Source organism: Buteo buteo, chromosome 3 (assembly GCF_964188355.1).
Source record: "Buteo buteo chromosome 3, bButBut1.hap1.1, whole genome shotgun sequence".
Lineage (NCBI taxonomy): Eukaryota > Metazoa > Chordata > Aves > Accipitriformes > Accipitridae > Buteo > Buteo buteo.
Genome location: NC_134173.1, coordinates 78,088,465 through 78,108,503, shown reverse-complemented (window position 1 = coordinate 78,108,503; position 20,039 = coordinate 78,088,465). Strand labels below are relative to the sequence as shown.

At 63.3% G+C, this 20,039-nt stretch overlaps 2 protein-coding genes across 2 annotated transcripts in view; one reads left to right on the top strand and one right to left on the bottom strand.

Annotated features, from left to right (window-relative positions):
* BOP1 (BOP1 ribosomal biogenesis factor) overlaps positions 1-20,039 on the bottom strand; it is a 67,673-nt gene that overhangs the window by 13,509 nt on the left and 34,125 nt on the right. The gene's annotated exons all lie outside the window — the stretch shown is intronic.
* On the top strand, positions 542-10,119 carry SCX (scleraxis bHLH transcription factor). The gene is made up of 2 exons (XM_075024186.1): positions 542-1,342; positions 9,411-10,119. The coding sequence occupies exons 1-2, from the start codon at positions 824-826 to the stop codon at positions 9,447-9,449; spliced, it is 558 nt and encodes a 185-aa protein (XP_074880287.1). The 5' UTR covers positions 542-823; the 3' UTR covers positions 9,450-10,119.

Below are 20,039 nucleotides of genomic sequence, written 5' to 3'. Positions count from 1 at the left end.
TCGGGGGCTCTCTGTGCAGGGACTAATCCTGAGCAGGAGCCTGTCTTCCCAGCCCCGGCCTGGGGGGTGACGCAGCCCCGTCCCCAACTCTGTCCCAGGCGCAAGCTGCCCGTGAACCCCACTGGCACGGGGCCGGGGGACCCTCCCTCCCACCCCGGCCTGCGGGGTCCTTTGGGAGTCCCCACGGCCCCCGCTGCCGGTGCCCACCCAGGTGACGGGCCGGGATGCCGCGGGAGTCCCCGTGTGCCCACCATGTGCCGGGCCGGCAGCCGAAGCCCGCCGCTGGCAGGCGAACGGCAGCAAGCGCTTCGCCCCCGTGCCCTCGCCAGCCCCTTCCCCACTCCGGGCCACGGGCAAGGACCCCCGGCCGAGCCCTGAAGGGTTAAGTCCCCCGTGGGGATGGAGGGTGAGCTCAGGTAGGCGTGAGCCTGTTGGGCTCCCACATCCAGAGCCGGAGCAGGAGCCGGAGGAGGGGCCTGGCTGACCATCGCCGCCGCTATAAAACTCCGCTCCTGCCACACTCGGCGTCTTAAGATGCACATGTGTGGGGAGAGGAAAGAGGCAGCCCTGCCTGTGAGCAGCCCTTAACCCCTTCTGCACGGAGAGAACCGGCGGGGAGCCGGGGAGGGGGACCCCCGGCCGCGACACCTCCCAGCCGGAGCTCGCCCCGGGGAGGGCGAGCCGAACCGGGGCTCCCCGGACCCCAGCCGAGGAAGCAGCATGAGCGCCTGGAGCTGAGGCCGCCCTGAGGCAGCAAGGAGGAGGTCGGCTAGAAGGCGGCGGTCCCCAGGCGGCTTTCCCCGGCGTCCCCTCGCCGCCCAACATGTCCTTTGCCATGCTGCGCTCGGCCCCCAGCCGGTACCTGTACCCCGAGATCAGCATGTTGTCCGAGGACGAGGAGAACGGCAGCGAGAGCTCCGGCTCGGACGAGAAGCCCTACCACTTGGACGCCGACGGCTACGGCATCAAGGCCGGCAAGCGCAGGAGCGGCAAGAAACCCAACCGGATCAACAGGGAGCCCCGGCAGCGTCACACGGCCAACGCGCGGGAGCGTGACCGCACCAACAGCGTCAACACCGCCTTCACCGCCCTCCGCACCCTCATCCCCACCGAGCCGGCCGACAGAAAGCTCTCCAAGATCGAGACCTTGAGACTGGCCTCCAGCTACATCTCCCACCTGGGCAACGTGCTGCTGGTGGGGGAGGCGTGCGGGGACGGGCAGCCCTGCCACACCACCCCTGCCTTCTACCACCACGGCGGCGGCAGCCCCCCCGCCCGCGACACCGAGAACTCCCAGCCCAAACAGATCTGCACTTTCTGCCTCAGCAACCAGAGGAAGCTGGTAAGTGGCCGCTCGCGCCGTCCCCGCGGGGCTTTCGGCTGGAAGGGGGGCCGCGCCGGCCACGATCGCGTGAGGAGGGGGTTCGGGAGCGCCGGGACGCCGGCTGCGGCTCCGCTGCCGTCGGTGCGAGCCGAGGGGGAGACGGGACGGCCGGGGGAGCCGAAGCAGCTCCGGCGGGAGCTGCGTCAACACGAGCCGGAGAGCGCGCCAGACCCCGCCGGCGAGCCCAAAACCCAGGCGTGGAAAACACGGCGCTTCCCTTTAGCACGTCCAGATTTGCTGCCCAAAGCCCCCAGCAGCTGCCTCCAAATCTCGCATGCGTTCACTGAAAGGCAAAGGGACGGGAGAAGGGGAAACCCTACGAGGGCGAGAAATGGATTTTAGGAGCTGGGAATCAGAGGTGCGGGGAAAGGAAAGAGTCTGGAAAGAGTCTGCACCTCGCCTCCGGCAGAGTGCAGCCAGCAAACGGCGAGGCGAGAGCGATCGGCAGAGCCGGCTCCGCACACCCAGCCATGGGCCTGGTGTCCCAAGGAGCCGTGCCGGGACAGGGATTTGGGGGGTAAGCCAAGGCCGACACCACGGCACGTAGGAGCCCCTCAAAGCATCCCGGAGGATGGCGGGGACCAGCAGCTCTGCCCCACGAGCATTCGGGAAGCGGGACGGCTGTCCCAGCTTGCCAAAGGCACCAGTGGGTCTCTACCACCGAGCAGGAGCCGTAACGTCCCGGCCAGCCTGGTTCACCCGGTGTTCCCCGCTCCTGGCTCTCAATCCCGTGTCTTTAGGGGAACGCTTTCCTCCCGGTGTCCCGGCAGGCAGCACCGCTCTGTGCCCGCCTGGCACCGGCACCGGCACTGGCCAATGCCTGGCACCGGCACTGGCCAACGCCTGCCACGCAGGCCCACGGCTCCGGTGGGATTGACACCACTGCCCAGGGAGGGCGAGGGGGCAGGTGGAGCAGGACACGAGCCCGGCAGCTAGACTGGGAAAAATCCAACTTCAGCAGCAGCTCTGCCGAGGCTCCGGGGGCCGTTTGCACGTTTGCCTGTCCCTGCAGACCCTCTCCGGCGGTGCAGTGAAACCAAACCCCCCCTCAAGCCCCCGGGGGTGCCATGCAGGGTGCAGCGGCACGGTTGCAGGGCGCAGCGGCACGGTTGCAGGGCTGCAGCCTTTCTCAGGGCTCTCCTGACGTATGGCGCAGGTCTTGCCACGCACGCACAGAGCCGCGGGGGAGCGGGGGCACTGGGAGGAGGTGGCTGTCCAGAGCATGGAGCCTTGCTCAGGAAGGCTGTGGCTGGGTTTTAAAAACCTGTCGGTCGCCCGCACGGCGCAGATGATCTCGGGCAGGGTAGGGGTAAAGGGGAGCGCAAGAGGAGCGGACGCAGAGGCGTCGGGGTGGCAGCCGGAGCCGTGCGTGCACGCTCCACCGTTTGAACCCGTTTAACCCCAATGAGTAATGCCCTGAAGAGGGAGAAGTCTTTGTTAAGGATTCAAGGCTCATTAAGCATGAAGCAGTGGCGGTAAAACCAGTCACGAGCAACCTCTGACAGCTTGAGTATTCCAGAGCAGGAAAACCCCAAACCCCGTTAATCCCCCTTGCACGTCCTTTCCAATTCACTAGAGAAGGAGACAGAGCTGGGAGCAGCAGGCAGGAGGGAACAACGTCAGGAGCCTTTGCATCTGCTGGGATTTGCACTGCTAAACCTTAGGTCATCAAAGACGGATACGTGGAGCTCTTTCCGCTTGGGCAGCGGAGACCAAGTGCCTGCCCTGTCCCTGGCTTTCAGGAGCACAAGTGCCAAACTCTTCCCAGTGGGTGAGGGATGCAGAACACCGGCTGCAAAGTGCCCTCGTGCACCAGCAAACTGCTCCAGCCAGTACCGCCCCAGTTTAAAAACAGAAGCTGCAGGTGGGGAAGCTCCTACAGGGCTGAACTGGAAAACTCTTCTGCCTTCCAGTTACCAGCCTATTCGGAGACCTCCTCTAACAGCTTCAAAGATCAAGCATTCTCCCTCTCTTTTTGCTGGCATTGACACTTTTGCATCAATTCCGATAAATTCCCATCACCGCTTTTGCATCAATTCTTATAAATACCCATCGCCACTTTTGCATCAATTCCGATAAATACCCATCGCCACTTTTGCATCAATTCCAATAAATACCCATCGCCACTTTTGCATCAATTCTGATAAATTCCCATTGCCACTTTTGCATCAGTTCCCGGCACAGGCTCCTGTGTGGGACCGAACCCCAGGACAGGCAGGTCAGTGCCAAGGCGCATGGAAAGGATAAGCAGTGCAGGAGTCCTGGCCAAGATGGGCCACCTCCCTTCCTGCAGCAATTCTGGATAAACCTCCCCAAGATTAGACCCTCAGCAGCTGTCAAAGGGGACGAGATACTTCGGTTTGGCTAAGAAATAAGCTAGGTCGGGTTCATGCTAGGAAGAGGAGACCAAACAGACAGTGCCTGAGCAGTGCACTTGGTCTGTGCTTGAGATTTTACGGCCAGATAACTACTCGATAGGTTTTATTGTGTGCTAAAGGAATAAAATAAACCATCTTTTATCAGGAAGGTATTTTGACAAATGGTGAGGAAATGAAAGCAATCTCATCTGGAGTTGCAAACACAGCGCAGCTGGGATCTCACAGCCCGTTTGACGTCGGGTGGAGGGGACCCTGCCTTGGCTCTGGAGAGCCAGATGGCCACCTCCCGATCAGGAGAAGCCAGCTCCGTGCGAGACCGCTCGCCTCACCGAGCACCCAAAGCTGACCCAGCGCCAACGCGCGTGGCAGCTCCAGCCCTTCGCCCCAGCGCTTCCAGGCTCGGGAGCTCAGCAAGCGACAGCACGGACGCCCTCTTCCCACTTACTCGTCCCACGAGGGAAGGAGGCAGAGCCACTTCTCCTCTCCCAAACACACACACAGAGCTTCGCTCCATGCTGAGCTTAGAGGGGAGCAGCTTGATCCTATCAGAATATAAACTGTCTTGCACCGCTGGGTGCTCAGGTCAAAACAGCCCATCCATCCCCGTCAGAAAGGTTTGCTTTTCTGCCATGGCTTTTTGCTTACAGGTAATGGTCATTTCAACCAATGCGACCTTGTGGTGCATGATTCTGTCCGTCTCTGGCTTTCTAGGCTTTGCCAAAGAAAGGGTGACCTCATGAAGGATCTCCTTCACGGTGCCTCCAAGCGAGCCCCTGCACCGTGTGCCCCTCCGTCACCAGTTCTGCCCGTCCATTTTGTGCCAGACGTGACGCACAGTTCCCCACCCCGAGAGCCGGCCAGCCCACGGCAGGAGATACCATACCCCAGCCTGCAGGCGCCTGCTGCGGCCGGCTCTCTAAAACCTCCTCCTTCCCAAAAAAACCCAAGACGTGCCGTGCCTGCCCGGCTCCCAGCCCTTCCACAGCCTCTGTCCGTGCCAGGCACACCATCTCCATCCCAAGCCGTGGAAGGCTGCGCCCAACCCATGATCCCGAAGGGGAAGCCGATGCCACGGCTCCCTTTGTTAAAAGCCCGACAAGCTCTAGAGAGGCAGGAGACGGCACTGAAACCCCAGGAGACAGCGTGGGCAAAGGCCAGATGCCACCTCGTCCCTGGGCACCCTGGCTGGGAAGGCAGGAGCACCAGGGAAGTTGCGGGTGAGCATTTGCAGTCGCTGGGAGCAGGACCCGCTGCAGGGAGGGGAGAAATGGGATGGAAGGCATGAGCGGCTGTGCAGAGGCTCTCTCTAGTGAGAGAGGTCCCAGGACGGAGCTCGGGTGGGACGTTTGGGGTTGCCAGCTGCGGTGGGCACCCCAAGGGACAGCCGAGTAGGCAGCAAAGTTTCTGCCAACCCTTCCTAGATGATCTTTTGCCTCGTCCCACTTTTGCTGGCCGAGCGGGACCCCGGCGGGCAAAGGGGCTTGCCCAGATTCGTGCTGCGTGACTCAGCTTTGCCTTGCACCCAGGCGTCCCGACGCCGCCTTATCCCAGGGACTTTCCCGTATCGGGCTGAAACCAACACCACGTCCCTGGAAAGATCCTTCTTTAAAAATGACTCATGTGTAGGTGTCTGCCGCCCGCCGGAGAAAGGCTGAGCTCGGCTAAAGGGGCTGCCAGTTCCTCCAGATCTAATCAAAAGGTTAAAAACCCGCATGGGGACAAGGCCTTGGACAATGCCCCAGTCAGGACATACGCAGGAGGGAGGTGGACACCATACTGGTAGGAGCATCACACTTGTCACAGGCGCTGCAGGACAATGTGTGGGCGAGCAGCAGCGATGGTTAGGATGGTCCTCAGCATTGCTAGGGAGCAGGATCGTGCCATTCCCGTAAGCGAGCGCTGGGAGAGGTGGCCGGACACCCCATCGCTGCCAGCCCATGGAGGGGCTTGTGCTTCTCCAGGTTTTCCTTTGCAGCCGTTGCCTGTGCCGTCGTGCCCACCAGAACACATAGTGCTGGCGGGGGGAAAAAACCAGGACATTTCTCCTCCAGTGACCATATTGGCTGGAAGAGCTGCTGGGAACAGCCACAGCTCGGGGCAGCTCACGGACTGCCTGCGCTGGGGGGTGGACTGGGCTTGATCAAATGCCAAAAAGTCCAAATCCAAGCAAGGCCTCTTGCTTGAAACTGCTCTGGGGCTGAGGACCCTCGCCGCGTCCTCTGCGTGCCAACAGCCCTCACGAAGCGCTCGTCCCCACTGCCGGTGTCGCGTAGAGCTGTAAAGGGCCGAGGGGCAAGCGGGCTCGGGGATAGGAGACGCAGGGGCAGAGGCGCGTGGGTCACCCCGAGCAGTCAGTGCCAGGATTGCTCACCAGTTAAAACGACGAGGGACGAGTGTCAGCATCGGCCGCTCCGTCTTCTAGACAGAGAAGACAGCGTGTTGTCAGCCACAGCGGCACTGCCAGCCAGGTGACGTGTTAGAAAGGAGCAGCCAAGCCTGGGACACGGCAAAGCTGTAAAACTGGGCCCCCTTCGTGGGGCAGGCGCTGCTGGGAGAGCCGAGGGAAGGTATGGAGGGGTATCTGTCGTGCGTCCCGCGCCGAGGAACCAGAGAGGTGCGGGCAGGGGATCTCGGTGACCGCCAGCTTTGTGCAAGGGGCTGGAGGGGCTCCAGGTCCCGCTGCCACCCCCGAGGGCAGAGCAGGCAGGCAGGGAGGGAAAACCCCAGTGCCGCAGGCTGGTCCATGCCTCGCCGTTCCCCTGAGGATGTAAGCTCCTCCAGAGGAATGGGTATGTGGAGGAGAGGGAGGAAGGTGATGGCCGTGAAGACCCCCAGCTCCTGAAGGACTCCTGCCCTGGCCACACATGGGGCAAGCGTGGCAGGAGCCCCGCAGCAAATTTTTCCAGAGCAGCTCCCAAACCACCTCTGGTCCCATGGAAAGGGAACGGAGAGGAGTTCTCAGCAGAGGTAAATGCAGCAGGGCGTAGGGCTGGAGCAGAGCAATGAGAGGACCGGAGATTTTCCTGTGTGGCTAGGACAGGACCCTTGGGCAGGAGCGAGGTGGCCATGCAGGAGGGCAGGGGGCTGGGTGGGGGTTAGCCTGCCCTGCAGGGACCTGCGGGGCTTGGGGCTGGTGAGGGGCTCCGCCAGCGCAGCCGGCGTCACCGCACCGAGCAGGAGGGGACAAGGCGGGCAGCGGCTGAGTTCGGGAAGGCAGCGCTGGCATGCTGGATCCGGCTGAACCGCCACCGACGGCCCCCGCCGTAGGCACAGGAGAGCTCAGCCGCTGGCCGTTCACGCTTCATCCCTCGGGAAGGGAGAACGCTGGCAAAGGTTTTTGAGGGCAGCCTCGACCAAGCGGGCTTGTGATTCAACGCAAAGTGAGGAATCTGCAGCCTGCGTCAGGGGTAAGAGCGTTGGGGAGGAGCGGGAAGAGGAGGAGCGGGGTGGATGGATTTGGGCAGAACCAGCTCATCCCGTCACCCGCCGCTTGCCTGCACCCCCCCGGATTCGATTGCCGTCGTAGCAAAACTGCTGGCAGCCACCTCTCCTGCGGCACGGAGTGCCACGCTGGACGCAGCCGAGGGCAAGCGCAGGACGGGCTGAGCCCCGCCGCGCACCGGGGGCTCTGCGCCGAGCGCGGGGAAAGCCGCCCTCGCTCCGCCGCGGCTGGCAGTGCCGTGCCCTGACGGCTCTGCGGAGGCGACTGGAGCTGCAGGGCACCCAGAGCCATCCCGCTCCGGGCTCCAGCGCAGGCGTGGGTCAGGGTGCCCCGGGGCAGCCCCAGGGCTCAGTCCCCCCAAGCCGAGCCCCCCTGCCCTCATCCCAGGCGCAGCACGGAGAACTGGGGAGCTCAGTGTCCTCATCACAACGGCCTTCCCCACCAACGCTCTCCAGGCCCCTTCTGCCATGACCCAGAGCTGGGTCACCCTGCCACCAAGCCTACGGGACGGCCAGGGCTTGGCGTTAGCCAGCGAGGACCGGAGCCTGGACCCGCCTGCGGGTTTTGTGCGAAAAGACCCATAATTTGGGTGTGAGGCGGCACGTCAGCGGGGAGCGCTGGGCTGTAGGGACGGCGACGGTGCCGGGGAGCGGAGGGCTCCGTGCGCACCCCCGAAATCCTTCTGCGAGCACAGAGCCACGAGCGGACGGCGAGCCGCCCGGAGCCACGTGCAGAGCCCAGGAGCTCAGCGCCTCGCCCCAGCGCCGTCCCCCCGCTCCCCCCCACGGTATCTACAAGATGGGACGGCTCCGCAGCCCTGTAATTTACTGTTCCTGCTGCACTTAATGGCAGCGGAAAGGCAAGGTGATAGGGGAAAAAATATGAGGCGGGATTTTCCGAATCCCCATTTCCTCTCCAGACAGCACAAGAACTCCTGGGGCCTGAACATCTGGGAAATTTAATTTTACCATTTCTGAGCTGAACTCCCCTTCCCCTCCCCTCCCCACCCCCGGTAACAAAGGAAGAGTCAGAGCAGGGGCCGCACGTGCAGCCGTGGGGGAGGCTGCACCGCCGCAAGCCCTGTGGACCAGCCCAGGGACGTGCCCTCGGCCGGGCCACGCTGGCAAGCCACGGGCCAGCAGAGGAGAGGTGGAAACGTCCCCCAACGACCGGGTCCCCGGGGCGGAGAGACCTGCACCCAACCCGGTCCGACCCCAGCTGGGCCACGAATCTCATCAAACTGGAAATGAGAAGCACCGGCTCCGCCTGCGCACACCTGGCTGGGGCCGTGGTGGTGCTGGTGGTAACGGCGGTGCTGCTGGCGGTGGTATTAGTGATGGTGGTGCTGGTGGCGGCGGTGATGGTGCTGGTGGTGGTTGTGGCAGTGATGGTGCTGGTGGTGGTGGCAGTGGTGGCGGTGATGGTGTTAGTGGTGGCAGTGATGGTGTTGGTGGTGGCGGTGATGGTGGTGATGGTGTTAGTGGTGGCGGTGATGGTGCTGGTGGTGGTGGGATTTTCTGGTTCCCGGGGAGCAAAGCCCGATTCGCAGCCTGGCTGTCACCGAGGGGCTGGCCGAGAGGACTTTGCATGGCACGGGAAGGTTTCCTGCAAGCCGCGGATGGCGACCAGATGGAGAGGGATGGATTCGTGTTTTCAAGGCTTCAGCAGAGCACACAAAGGTCCTGACCGCAGGAACTCGGGCTGCAGGAGAGGGATCAGACAGCCCCGGAGCGGGTGCTGTTATCGGCAGTTTGGTCAGTGTAGAGGGTCTCTGTCCGGGGAGAGGTCTCGGGAGGCAGGCAGCTGGATGAGTGACCTCAAAAGAGGACACGCTGGGGGCACGGCACAGTGGGGTGGATGTGCCAAGTGTCCCGAGGAGCACAGGTGGCAGAGGGCAGGCAGCAAGGGGAGTCCCCCGGCAGGGCCAGGGCAGGCACCTGCAGGAGCAGGGCTTTGGGGCAGACGCAGCTCCCGTTCCCGCTGACCCCTCCGGACCCCCGGAGAGACACGGAGGGATGACAGCGACGCCTCGGGAAAGCTGCCCCGCGGCTCCCGAGAGCTGTCGGAGCGGAGCTGCCGCAGGACTCTCCTGCCAAGCACCAGCGCGGGGAGGAGCGAGAGGCTCCCGGGCTGGAGCCGGCGTGCTGGCAAAACTCCCAGCTCCAGGTGTGTTTTTTTAACTTGGCCTTCTCCTTCTTCTCTGCAGAGTAAAGACCGAGACAGGAAGACGGCGATTCGGAGCTAGATGATCGTAGTTTTCAGGAAGGACAACAAGGAGGAGCAGAAGGAGGAAGGATGGAAAAGCCACACACACAAAACCACAGCCACGGACACTCCTGCCTTCACCCTGCTGCTGGGGAGAGCTGCACGGCGTCACCCCGGAGGACCTTACCCTGACCCGGACACACGCCTCGGGAGAGGCCAGGCGTCCTCCCGGCTCGGAGGGGTGACCACAGACGGGAGGCGAACGCGGACACGGGGGCGGCAGGACTTTGCAGGACCGCGCGCGGCGGCTCGGAGGAACGCTCTCGCCGCGCAGGGACGCTCCGCCACGGCGCGGGCGACGCAGCCGCTGCCCGGCGAGCCGAAGGGGCAGGGGACCTGCTCCGGGGGGCTCCTCGGAAGGGGAGTCCCTGCCCCGGTCTCTGCGGATGACACGCACGGCGGCTCCCGGGGGGAGAGCCGGCGCTCGGACGTGCCCCATCGCAGGTCTGACTTGAGCAGCGCTGGTGAAACCGCTTACGGAAACACCCTGCTCTCCCCGTCCCCTTCCAGCTTTGAGCCACTCCGTCCCCTGAACTCTGAGTCCTGGGGTGCTGCATTTGTTGAGTTTAATCAATACATGCTGGTGTTTCATGTCATTGATATGATAATATAAAGCCTGAGCAATTTGTATAATTAAAAATGAATATGGTTCAGACTCATGGCGGGAGCTTCTTTCCTTCCAGAGCCCCCGTCACCCCTCGCGCAATAAACCTCTGGTTTCGCCCTCACTCGCGCTGGCTTTAAACACTGGCCGGTCAGCAAGCGATTGAGCCGCGGCTCGAGGTCCGCTCCCCCGGCGCTGGGCAAAGCCCCCCTACCCTCAGGACTGACCCCCAGCGCAGGGTCCGGGAAGGGGGGAACCCTTCCCGCAGGGTGGCCCGGGGCGAGCACCGACCCCCATGTGCCACGCTCAAACCCAGCTGGAGGACCAGGTAAAAAGCAGGGACTCGGTGAAAACCAGATGCTGCAGCTGAGCCGAGTTTCCTGGGGAAATAAATTACACACATACGCCACGGCATCTCAGCGCTTGCCGGCGCTCCTCCAGGCAGCGCTCGCTCCGAGATTTCACAGGCCTCTGGCCGCAGGGCAATGAAATGCTCCTTCTTATGTCACCAAAACGGCGTCCCGAGGTTATAAAAAGCGCGAGACGAAGTAAAGGTTGAGCCCCGGCCCCCTCGAGCAGCAGGCGAGGGGCTGCTCGGCTGTTAGCATGGCTGCCAGCCCCTCCTCGGTTCGGGAGCCCGACGGGGGTGAGCTCCGGTGCCGAACGGCCGCTGAAGCGTGTGGCCCCGGTGGGTCGGGGCTCCGAGCTCTGCCAGAGACGCCAGAAACGCTGGCTTCTTCCCACCCCGCCAGCGGTACCCAGACCTCCTCTGCGGGACGCGAGCTGCAAAAGGGACCCGGGTTGCTCCGGGACCAAGAGCGGGGGGCTCCCCGGGGGATACCCGGGGGCACTCGCCCAGCTGGGCACCGCATGCGTGCGGGAGGGCTGAGGGAGGACGCGGTGAGAAAGGGTCGGAGAGGAAAGAAGGGGAGGCAGCGGAGGGCATCGGGGCGGCGGGCTCCACATGCTGCGGCAGGGGGAAGGAGGGCACAGCCAGCGCTCCTCCTCGCAAGCGCGGAGAAGAGCCCACGGCATGCCGGGAGCTAGCAGATCCCTTGCCAGCACTGGTGAGGGACCCAGCCTCGATGGCTAAAATGTGCTGTGAAGCATCTCCCTGCTCAGCACGGCACGGAGACAGCCACTGCCCGGGGGAGCTGAGACAAGATGGGAAGGTCAAAGAGGTGTCAGCCGGTGTCCCGAGCCCCCGGGAACCCCCGCGCCTTGTCCCCAGATATCCGTGGGACATCGTCTCTCAAAGAAGGGAACTGCCACAAGCCCCGGAGACCCCAGTGCCCTGGGCCCCAGGGCTGCTCCGTGCTGGTCGCAGGCATTCCCCAAAGATAACCAAAACCAAAGGCTTTTGCGATTTGCCTGGGATGAATTACGCAGGCTGCGGGTGGGTCTCGGATGGGCTGGGGGGAGCAACAGGACTCAGGGATGCTCAGCACTGGGAAGCCAGCGGGCTGGCCAGGCATGGTCGTGTCCACAGCTCCTCCTTCCAAACACACCAGTATAGTGGAGGTTGGGAAAAACGGACCTCAGCCACCGGCTGGGGTGGGACGATGTCCCCCAGCCGGGCTCAGCGCAGGCATCGGCTGTCCTGCCAGCCACGAGGCGTGCTAGCTCCCCGGCCGGGAGCTGCGGGATGGTTCCCTCACCGCTCTGCACGGCCCTGGGACACAGGAATGTCAGAGGTGGCCGGTGCCAGGGCAGGCGAGCGGCAGCACGGCTTGGCCTCGCTCCCCCGGCGTTAACGGAGCGGGAAGAGGCCATTTGCTTCACGCCGAACGGTTCAGAGGCCCCGAGCAGCTGGAGCGCGGCGCTGCTGGTTTGACACGTCCGGTGCTTCGCTCGCAGGGAGCCTGGCCGGGCGCAGGGGTTTCACGTAAGGATTTGGAAGCGCTCTGCTTTACTGAGATGGAAATTTTTATATTTTTAATTTCAATATTAGCGGTTTCGAAGCTGGAGAAAGAGGTTTGGAAAGCCTCCCTGCCTCTCAGGCAGGACTCAAAGGCATACACAAGCGGTGATGGATACTGTTGAAATGAAATTTGGAGGCATCGGGGAGGAAAACTTCGATTCAGTGGAGTCCTTTCGAGTCCTGCAGATGAGGTTGTAACACTCAACACTTAAATGATGCTTCACCAATTCCAAGGGATGCTGCCAACTTGTCCCCACCCACACGGAGGCTGCTGCGGTCACACAGGGACAGGGGATCGGTGCTCAAGCAAATAAAAACACGGCGAGGCAGCGCCGTTTGCCTTCGCGTGTGCCTGGCAGAACGGTGCTGGCGATCCGCAGGGTCCCTGCGCAGCTGGAGCACCCGAGCCGAAGCGAAGCTGCCAAGCCGCAGCTCAGCACCGACAAGGTGCAGAAGGCACCGGTTCTAGCCGCGGACGGCAGAAGAGGAGGGCTTGAGCAGCAATGCCTGGCAGACGGCGAGCCGCGCATACCTTGGCAGGCGGCAGCTCCGAGACGCTGCCGCCGGATCCCGCAGGGCCTCTTCCAGCCATGCATTCCTCCCCCAGCTCATCGCCGCAGGGCTCTGCCACCACGGGCCAAGCGCAGACACTGTTCTGTCCGGGTGGAGCAGGGAAAAAGCTCCACAGCCGGCGAGGAAGGGACGTGCTTGCACAGGTACAGCTGCAGGAGATGCAGCTTTCCCCCTGCTTTAACAGCACTCACCAGCTGCGTGGCTGGCAGCGCTGGGCTCCGCGCAAAGCCAAGTGCAGATGGGTTGTGTCCTGTGGGCACGGCCCGTGAGCGGAGGCGGCAGCCAGGTCCGTTCCCCGGTGAGGCTGCTCGCCTCCCTGCACCCTGCAAGAGGTGAAAGCTTCCGAGACCAGCAGAAAAGCATTCCCGGCTCGGGAGGCTGTTTCTGCTCGCCGGTTGGCGTCGGAGGAGGGGGGACACGGGCGGCCATCCGCAGAGAGCCGTGCAGCAATTGCTCTCAGCTGTGTGATAGTGCCTGCCCGGGTGCAGAGCAATTTTCCACCACATATTTGCTCTGTGAAGTCACAGGTAGCTCCAGGATTCGCACGTCTGCCCACGTCCAGGATGCGCTGCTGGCTCGGGGAGGACGGGGAGACGGGCTGCAGGTCCCTCAGCTCCCGCCTCCCGTGGGACTGGCAGCGAGCCTTGGGCAGGCTCCCGCGAGCCCCTCGCTGCCAGCCCCAGGTCCCTCAGCTCCCGCGAGCCCCTCGCTGCCAGCCCCAGGTCCCTCAGCTCCCGCGAGCCCCTCGCTGCCAGCCCTGGGCACCGCAGCTCTCCTCTTAATTCCTGCTCCAGCCCAGCCTTTGCCTTCCGTGCCTGGGATGTGCCCCAGAGCACAGCCCCTGTCCCGCAGCCACGCTGTAAGCTCCGGGAGCAATGCCCAGCTCCCGCTGGAAGCAGAGGAAGGAGCGGAGGGCTTTGGGGCTGACAGCCAGCCCCTGAGGTGTCACCCTGCTTCAGTCACCCGAGACACTCCAAGGGACAAGAGCTGCAGCTCCTGCCTTCGCTGTGAGCCTGGGAGACCCACAACTAGGAGAGAAAGTAACAAAACGGGCAATTTTGCAAGCGAGCTAAAAGACCAACAGCTCAGAGATCCCTGTCACAGAGGGCAACGGCCCTCCCTCCCTCAAAGCTCCCAAGCACAAAGCAGACCCAGCAAGCCTGATGTGGGACTGCGCTGCAACTGCTGCCCAGGAACCAGCCCGCAGCCTCCCACCACGGTGCTGCCCCGAGGTCCGACGGCACACGAGGCTGAGGCTGCGAGGCACCGGTCCGTTTCCCTCCACCTTCCTCGCCTCTGGGCAGAAATACTCATCAAAACTACTGCCAGCGGAGAGACAAGATGTTTCCCAGTAAGCCGCTCCACCTTGTGCAACTGGGAATAAATGCCGCCTCCGTCACAGCCCTCGCAAAGCAAACTTCACCCAGCCCACGGCGCAGGCTGGGGATACAACCTACCGCGGGCTTCGCACCCCTCCGAATTCCAGCTGTAGCCCCGAGCCGGCGCGGACCCGGGACTCCCCAGCACCAGCAGCAGCCCAAGCCGGAGCTGCCGCCAGCCCCGCTGCAGGATCTTTCTGCCCATCGCAGCCGTACCCTCGCTGACCCGCGTTCCCCAGAGCGACTGGGATGTCCTGGCAATGATCTCCAACAGCAGAGACCCCGGGCCCGCTGCCAGCAGAGCAGCTTTACGGCACTTTCATACCTGTTAGCCAAATGATCGCGCGGGGTGTCATCTCTTGCCTGCCCTCCCCATGCCTCCCACTACACCCAGCCCGCCTTCTCATCATCTCCCTCCTGGACCCCTCCGACCGCTGCTGAGCCACGCGGACCGCGTGCCAGCCAAGCAGAAACGCCAGAGCTAAACTACAAGAGAGTTCGTAGAGGTTGAGCATGACTGCCGTGCGCAGGGGAGCTCTGGGCAGACCGGTGGTGCAGTGCCCGGGGTACGCAGCCCCTCCGGCAGCACCCACGTGTCCCCACACGCCGCTGCGCCCGGGATGGGAGGACTGTGCACGGCTGCCACCGCTCCCAATCGATCGCTTCCATACGCCTCCCCCAGCCCCTTCGCTGTCGCCCTTCGGCAACACGTGCAGCTGGCAAGCTATTAAAATAATGCAGGTGAAAATTATAGGTTAGCTAGTAAAGCCTTACAGAGGTCTCGGAGAAGAAAGGAAAAGGGTCTTTAAACACACCTTTCTGGCGGCTGGGGAAACAGAGCTGCCCCAGGGCATGCTGCAGCCCTCCGAGCTGTGAGGCTGGCCAGCTGCAGGGCCAGGAGAGCTCGGGCACCCCTTCCCCTCTCCTGACCCCAGGCATCACTCCCTGGGCACCTCTTCCCCTTGCCTGACCCCCAGCATCACTCCCCAGGCACCCACTCCCCTCTCCTGACCCCCAGCATCGCTCTCTGGGCACCCCTTCCCCTCTCCTGACCCCCAGCATCACTCCCCGGGCTCTCCTTCCCCTCTCCTGACCTCCCTGCTCCCCACAGCTTTTGGCTCAGGACCACTCAGGGAGCCAGCAGGTCCCTGCCCACCCTCCAGCCACGGCAGTTGCGGTTCACCGTCTGTAGCCCACTCCTCACACCACTGAGCCGCCCACCTTCCCCCAGCTCTGTTGCCAAGGGCTCAGAGAATTCGGGAGCATCCCCGCGGGCCCTCGGTGCCTGTCACCGCAGCGCCGGGCACCGGCCCAGCGGACTTGTGAAGTGTTTTCCTCTCCCTGCTGTTTTGCAGAAGGCCAGAAGCCGAAGGGGAAAATGAATGAGCGGGTGAGACGCCAAAGGAGGTGACGCAGTCAGCCGCCAGCACGCGAGAGGAAAGGCAAGGCGAGAGGGAAACGCTCTTCAGCTCCTCAAAAGGGGCCCAGCTGTCCCCCGCCACGGTGAGCACAGGAAAAATCCTGACCCGGAGCTTTAGCTCTGCCGGGTGCAGGTCCTGCACCGACCACGGCGGGCTGAGCCAGCCCAAGCCCAGGCGCAAGCACGGGCCCTCTGACCTCGGTGGAAGCGCGGGGATTTACGGGACGGCCGAGGCTGGCGGGGACCCTTGGAGATCGTCCACTCCAACCCCCTGCCCGCAGCAGGGTCAGCTGGAGCAAGCTGCTCAGGACCCCACGGGACAACTGGGCCGTGTCCAGCTGGGTTTGCATACCTCCGAGGACGGAGACGCTACAAATTCTCCGGGCAGCCTATGCCAGTGGGAAAGGAAAAGGAGATGAAACCTCCCTTAGGGAGCTTTTCCCAGACACTGTGCACTGCTGATGCTGCAGAAACCTGCCCTCCAGGGAGAAACCTGTCTGTCCCGTGCACGCTCCAGGCTGGCTGGGTTCAAATCCAACCTGTTTTATCTCCTGCATTTACCAGAAAGGGGAAGCATGGCTCCAGACAAGGAGTATTCTCAGTGCCAGGGCTGTCCCAACGACGAGGGACCGACTGTGCGGCACGACGCACCAGATGGACGGAGTCCTCTCACAGCGACGACAGCCGTGGGATCGGGGCAGAAGAGTTCTGCCATCGCAGGGTGAAAGCTGGAGGAGCAGCACAGCTCCGGCAGTCACCTCTGAGCCAAACGCCATGCCTCGGGGAGCTGCCGGGGCAGCAGCCGGAGGGGAGCCCATCGGCCGGCTCTCATGGAAGGAACAGGGTCGGTGCTGGATGCAGGCAGCGGCCGCTCTCCGCAGAGCTCCAGCCCCAGGTGCCAGAGAGAGAGTCCTTCCCAACAGCTTCAGCTGCAAGGAAAGGAAGCAGCTGCATGCTCGGTGCTCACCGCATTCGACGGCAGCCAAAGCACGCTTGGAGCCCGCTGGAAAAAAGCAGGGCCAGGGCTCTGAGAGCACGGGCAGGGGCAGCCCCTGAGCCTGCACTGCTGGGGGGTGGCTGTGCTGCCCTGCAGCCGGGAGCGTTCCTGGGGAGCTGGGAGCGCTGCTGGGATCACTGCTGGGGAGCTGGGAGCGCTGCTGGGGTGCTGGGAGCATTGCTGGGGAGCCGAGCGTGCTGCTGGGGAGCACTGCTGGGGAGGTGGGATGTTCTAGGGCAGCAATGCCACTGGTCTTTTCTGCTCCAGCACCTTTCCAGATCCCTAGTTAACTGCTTACTGGTCTTCTACCTGCTGATAGATCCCTAGGAAAAGCCGCACAGATCTGCAGCCTGGAAAAATGCTTTCCAGCAAGCCTAGCTATGGTGACCAACCTAAGTACCGCGTTAGCTGGCACGCTCCGAGAGCAGCTGGATCCGGGTGCGGCTGCAGCTCTCGCCAGTAACCAGCAACACGTTCCCCAGCCCGGGCACTGGCTTGTGCCGTGCGTGGGGCTGGCTGGGGAAGGGGCCGGGCTGGCGGAAATGTGGAGGTGGCACGGCCGTGCCCACCCAGGGAAAGCAGACAGCCATCCGGGGCTGCTGGAAGGATGCCGGGAGCCTCTGGAAAGACAAATGCACCGTATCACACATGCAGCAAGCTAAGCCCAGCAAGCAGGCGAGGCACAGCGTCACACATACAGCCTGAGCGAGCCGGAGGCAGCCGCACGGAGCTCCAGGACAGCCCCAAGCAGTTGTTTCTGCTCCCCAGCGTACGCTGGTACCGGGAGGGAGAAGAGACAACCTGTTACTGGGGGAAATCCCTGCGTGCAACAGGGCAGGACTAGGGATGAAGCATTTGAGGTTGCGGGTCCGGTTTCCTCCAGAGAGCCCGCAGCCTGCTAGCGCGCATGGATTTGCATGCAGACGGGTTTCAGAAAGAAGAGATGTGTCTCGCCACCCCAAGGACAGCTCCAGAGGCAGGAGCAGTGGTGCCTGGGGGGGGCCCTGGACCTTCCCTGGGCCATCCTTGCCTGTCCTCCCCGGGGCCCCGGCTCCTCCTGCCTTTGCACCCCAGCGAGAAGAGGAAAGCGCGGCTGCAGACTTGCCAATCGGTGGGATTTTCTCCTCGCGCAGGCACGCACTAACTCTGTTTACGAGTGCTCAGGCCTCGGCCCCGGGGGGCGAGTGAAACGATAAAAAAAGAAAGAGAAGAAAGCCCAAACACACCCGCGCACACCCACAGGCACGGCAGGACTCAAATGCTCCAGCTCAGCTCCGGGGATCAATTTCCCCAGCTATTCCACCCGGCTGCGGGGCTCTGGGGAGCTCTAAAAACAGGAAGCCAGTGGTGTAATTTTGAAGGAAATTCTCAAAGCCAAGCCATTAAGGGCTAAAAAGGAGGCTGCATCCAATTCGATCGGAACAGAACAAAATAAAAAACATCATAATGGCAGGTTCAATATTGAGAGTAACCCAATTCCAGATTTCCTCCGCTTAATCCTGCAGGAACCCGCAGATGGCTGGGGGAGGGGGCCGTGCCCGGGCAGTCTGGCGAGGCCGATGCTGCCATTCCCGCCGCCGGGAAGCCGCACGGCACCGGGGACAGGCACGTCCTCACGCCGCTACGGGACGGGGTGCTCTCCTGTGTGGTCAGCCCCGCTGCCAAACAACCCCGTCCGAAACAGCGACTGCCTGCGGCTCTCCCGGTTTACGGCTTGAGGCAGAGCTCTGGCTTTGCACCGTGCGAGCGGGGGCCCTCCGCCGATGAAAATTTCCCGCTGCCGGCTAAGGCTGACGGCGGGTCGCTCCTCTCCTGCTCCAAGGCGAGTGCTGTGCCCTCGGACACGCTCTCCCCTCTGCGGCCACGGGCAGAACGGGCTTGTTTCCCCGCTCGCCCCTTCCTAGCAGCCTGGCCGAAGCCACGCCGGCCGCCCCACGCTCTCCCGCTCGGACAGCCCCCGTGTGCAGGGAGGGCAGACGGCGCACGCCGAGGTGGGGAGAGCGAGAGGGGTCTGACCCCCCCAGCTGGGACCCTTCCCCAGGGCACGCTGCAGGGAGAAACTCAGTCACCAGCCTCGTGGCCGATGGCAAAGGTCCGCAGCCCCTAATGAACCCCCCCACAGGGCCGATGCGTCTCTGTCATTCACTGCATGGAGCGATGCAACCATGCTGGAGTCCTCCAGCCCGAACGAGCGGGGCTGTGCCTCCATAATCCCCCTCTTGCAAGGCTGCAGGTACCCCAAGGTTTTAGGATGCGCATCAGGGCAGCCAGGGCTAGGAGAGGCAGGGAAGACGCTGCCGAGCCAGCTCAGCACCTGAAAGTAGTCGGCATGACAGCACCTCGCTGTGGGACGTGTTGAATGCATCTGTCGCATCAGCGCCCTGCAATTTGGGGACGGGAGACGGAGCCCCGGCTCTCGACCGGGACGCTGCCTTCCCCTGCCCGGTCTCGCCGTGGAGCTGCGTGCCGGGGAGCGGGACGGGCTGGGAATACGTGGGAACGGACGCGCTTGCCCTCCTGCCGCAGCTCCCAGCCTCCGTGGGCTGTCCCACCGTGGGCACCTCGCCGCTCGTGCCGCCGGCCCTCTGAGGGGTCCCGTGTCCGCAGCAGCAGCAAACCTGGCCCAGGCGAGCCCCCCACTCACAACTACCTGTCCCCGGGCTTGGGGGAATGAGCTGCCGCACTCACCACATGATCCATCACAAGGTGCTCCCTGCCTGCATCCCTGCTTAGCACCTGCGAGGCTGCCAGGAAACACATGTGACCCCGCTGGTACGGCTCGGCAGGCCTTTCTTCCTCTGATTTAGTTGCTGTTAGCTTTTTTTTTTTTGCCTTTTTTTTTTTTTTTCTTTTCCACCCTCCCCCTTGCCTCGCTCCGCTGCCTGCCCTCCTGGCTGAATGCTTGCCAGCTGGGACTCACCAGCCTCGCTCCCCTGCGCAGGGGCAGGTGCCGCCCCGAGCCCCCCAGCCCCGAGCGGGGCAGGAGCCCCGGGGGGCTGCACGGGGGAGCTGGGACCCCCTCACCCCCCCACACTATTTTATATTAATCCAATTTTTCGGCTCCCCGTCAGCGGCCATCGGTCCTGGTTCGTGCAGCTCGGTCTCCCCGTCCCCGCCAGTGGCCTGCGTGCCCCCCTCCCCACCACCGCCGCTGCCCCCCCCTCTCCTCGGCCCCCTCCCAAAGCAGCTCCAGCTGTCAATGGCTCAGATGGGAAGTGCAGGTACGCTGCTGGCTCCCTGCCCGTCTCCCCTGTGTCTGTCTGGTGAAAGAGGAAGCCAGTCCACCTCTGGAATCCTTCACTCTCTCCTCGTTCCTGCTCTCCCCGCGTCTCCCCCGGGGATTCGGGGTCAGCCTCTCTCTCTCGGTCTCTCTTTTTTCCCTTGCCCCTATCAGATTACAATGCATGCAGTGTTCGCTCCAAATCCCCCACTGCACGTTAATTCTGTTCCTCTGTCTCTAACTACCAAACTGCTTTCCTGTGCCTCCTGTCTTTCCATTCCTCCTCCGCTATTTTTTATCTCTGACAAATAGAGCACGTCAGCTCCAATTGGAGTGAGCGGGATGGGGAAGGGGCTGCGGGAGCAGCCAGAAGCCACGGAGGAGGGCGAGCAAGCGGGGAGACGAGCCAGGTCGGGGCAAGGGACGGGGAACCGGCACGAGGGGTCCCAGCAGGCA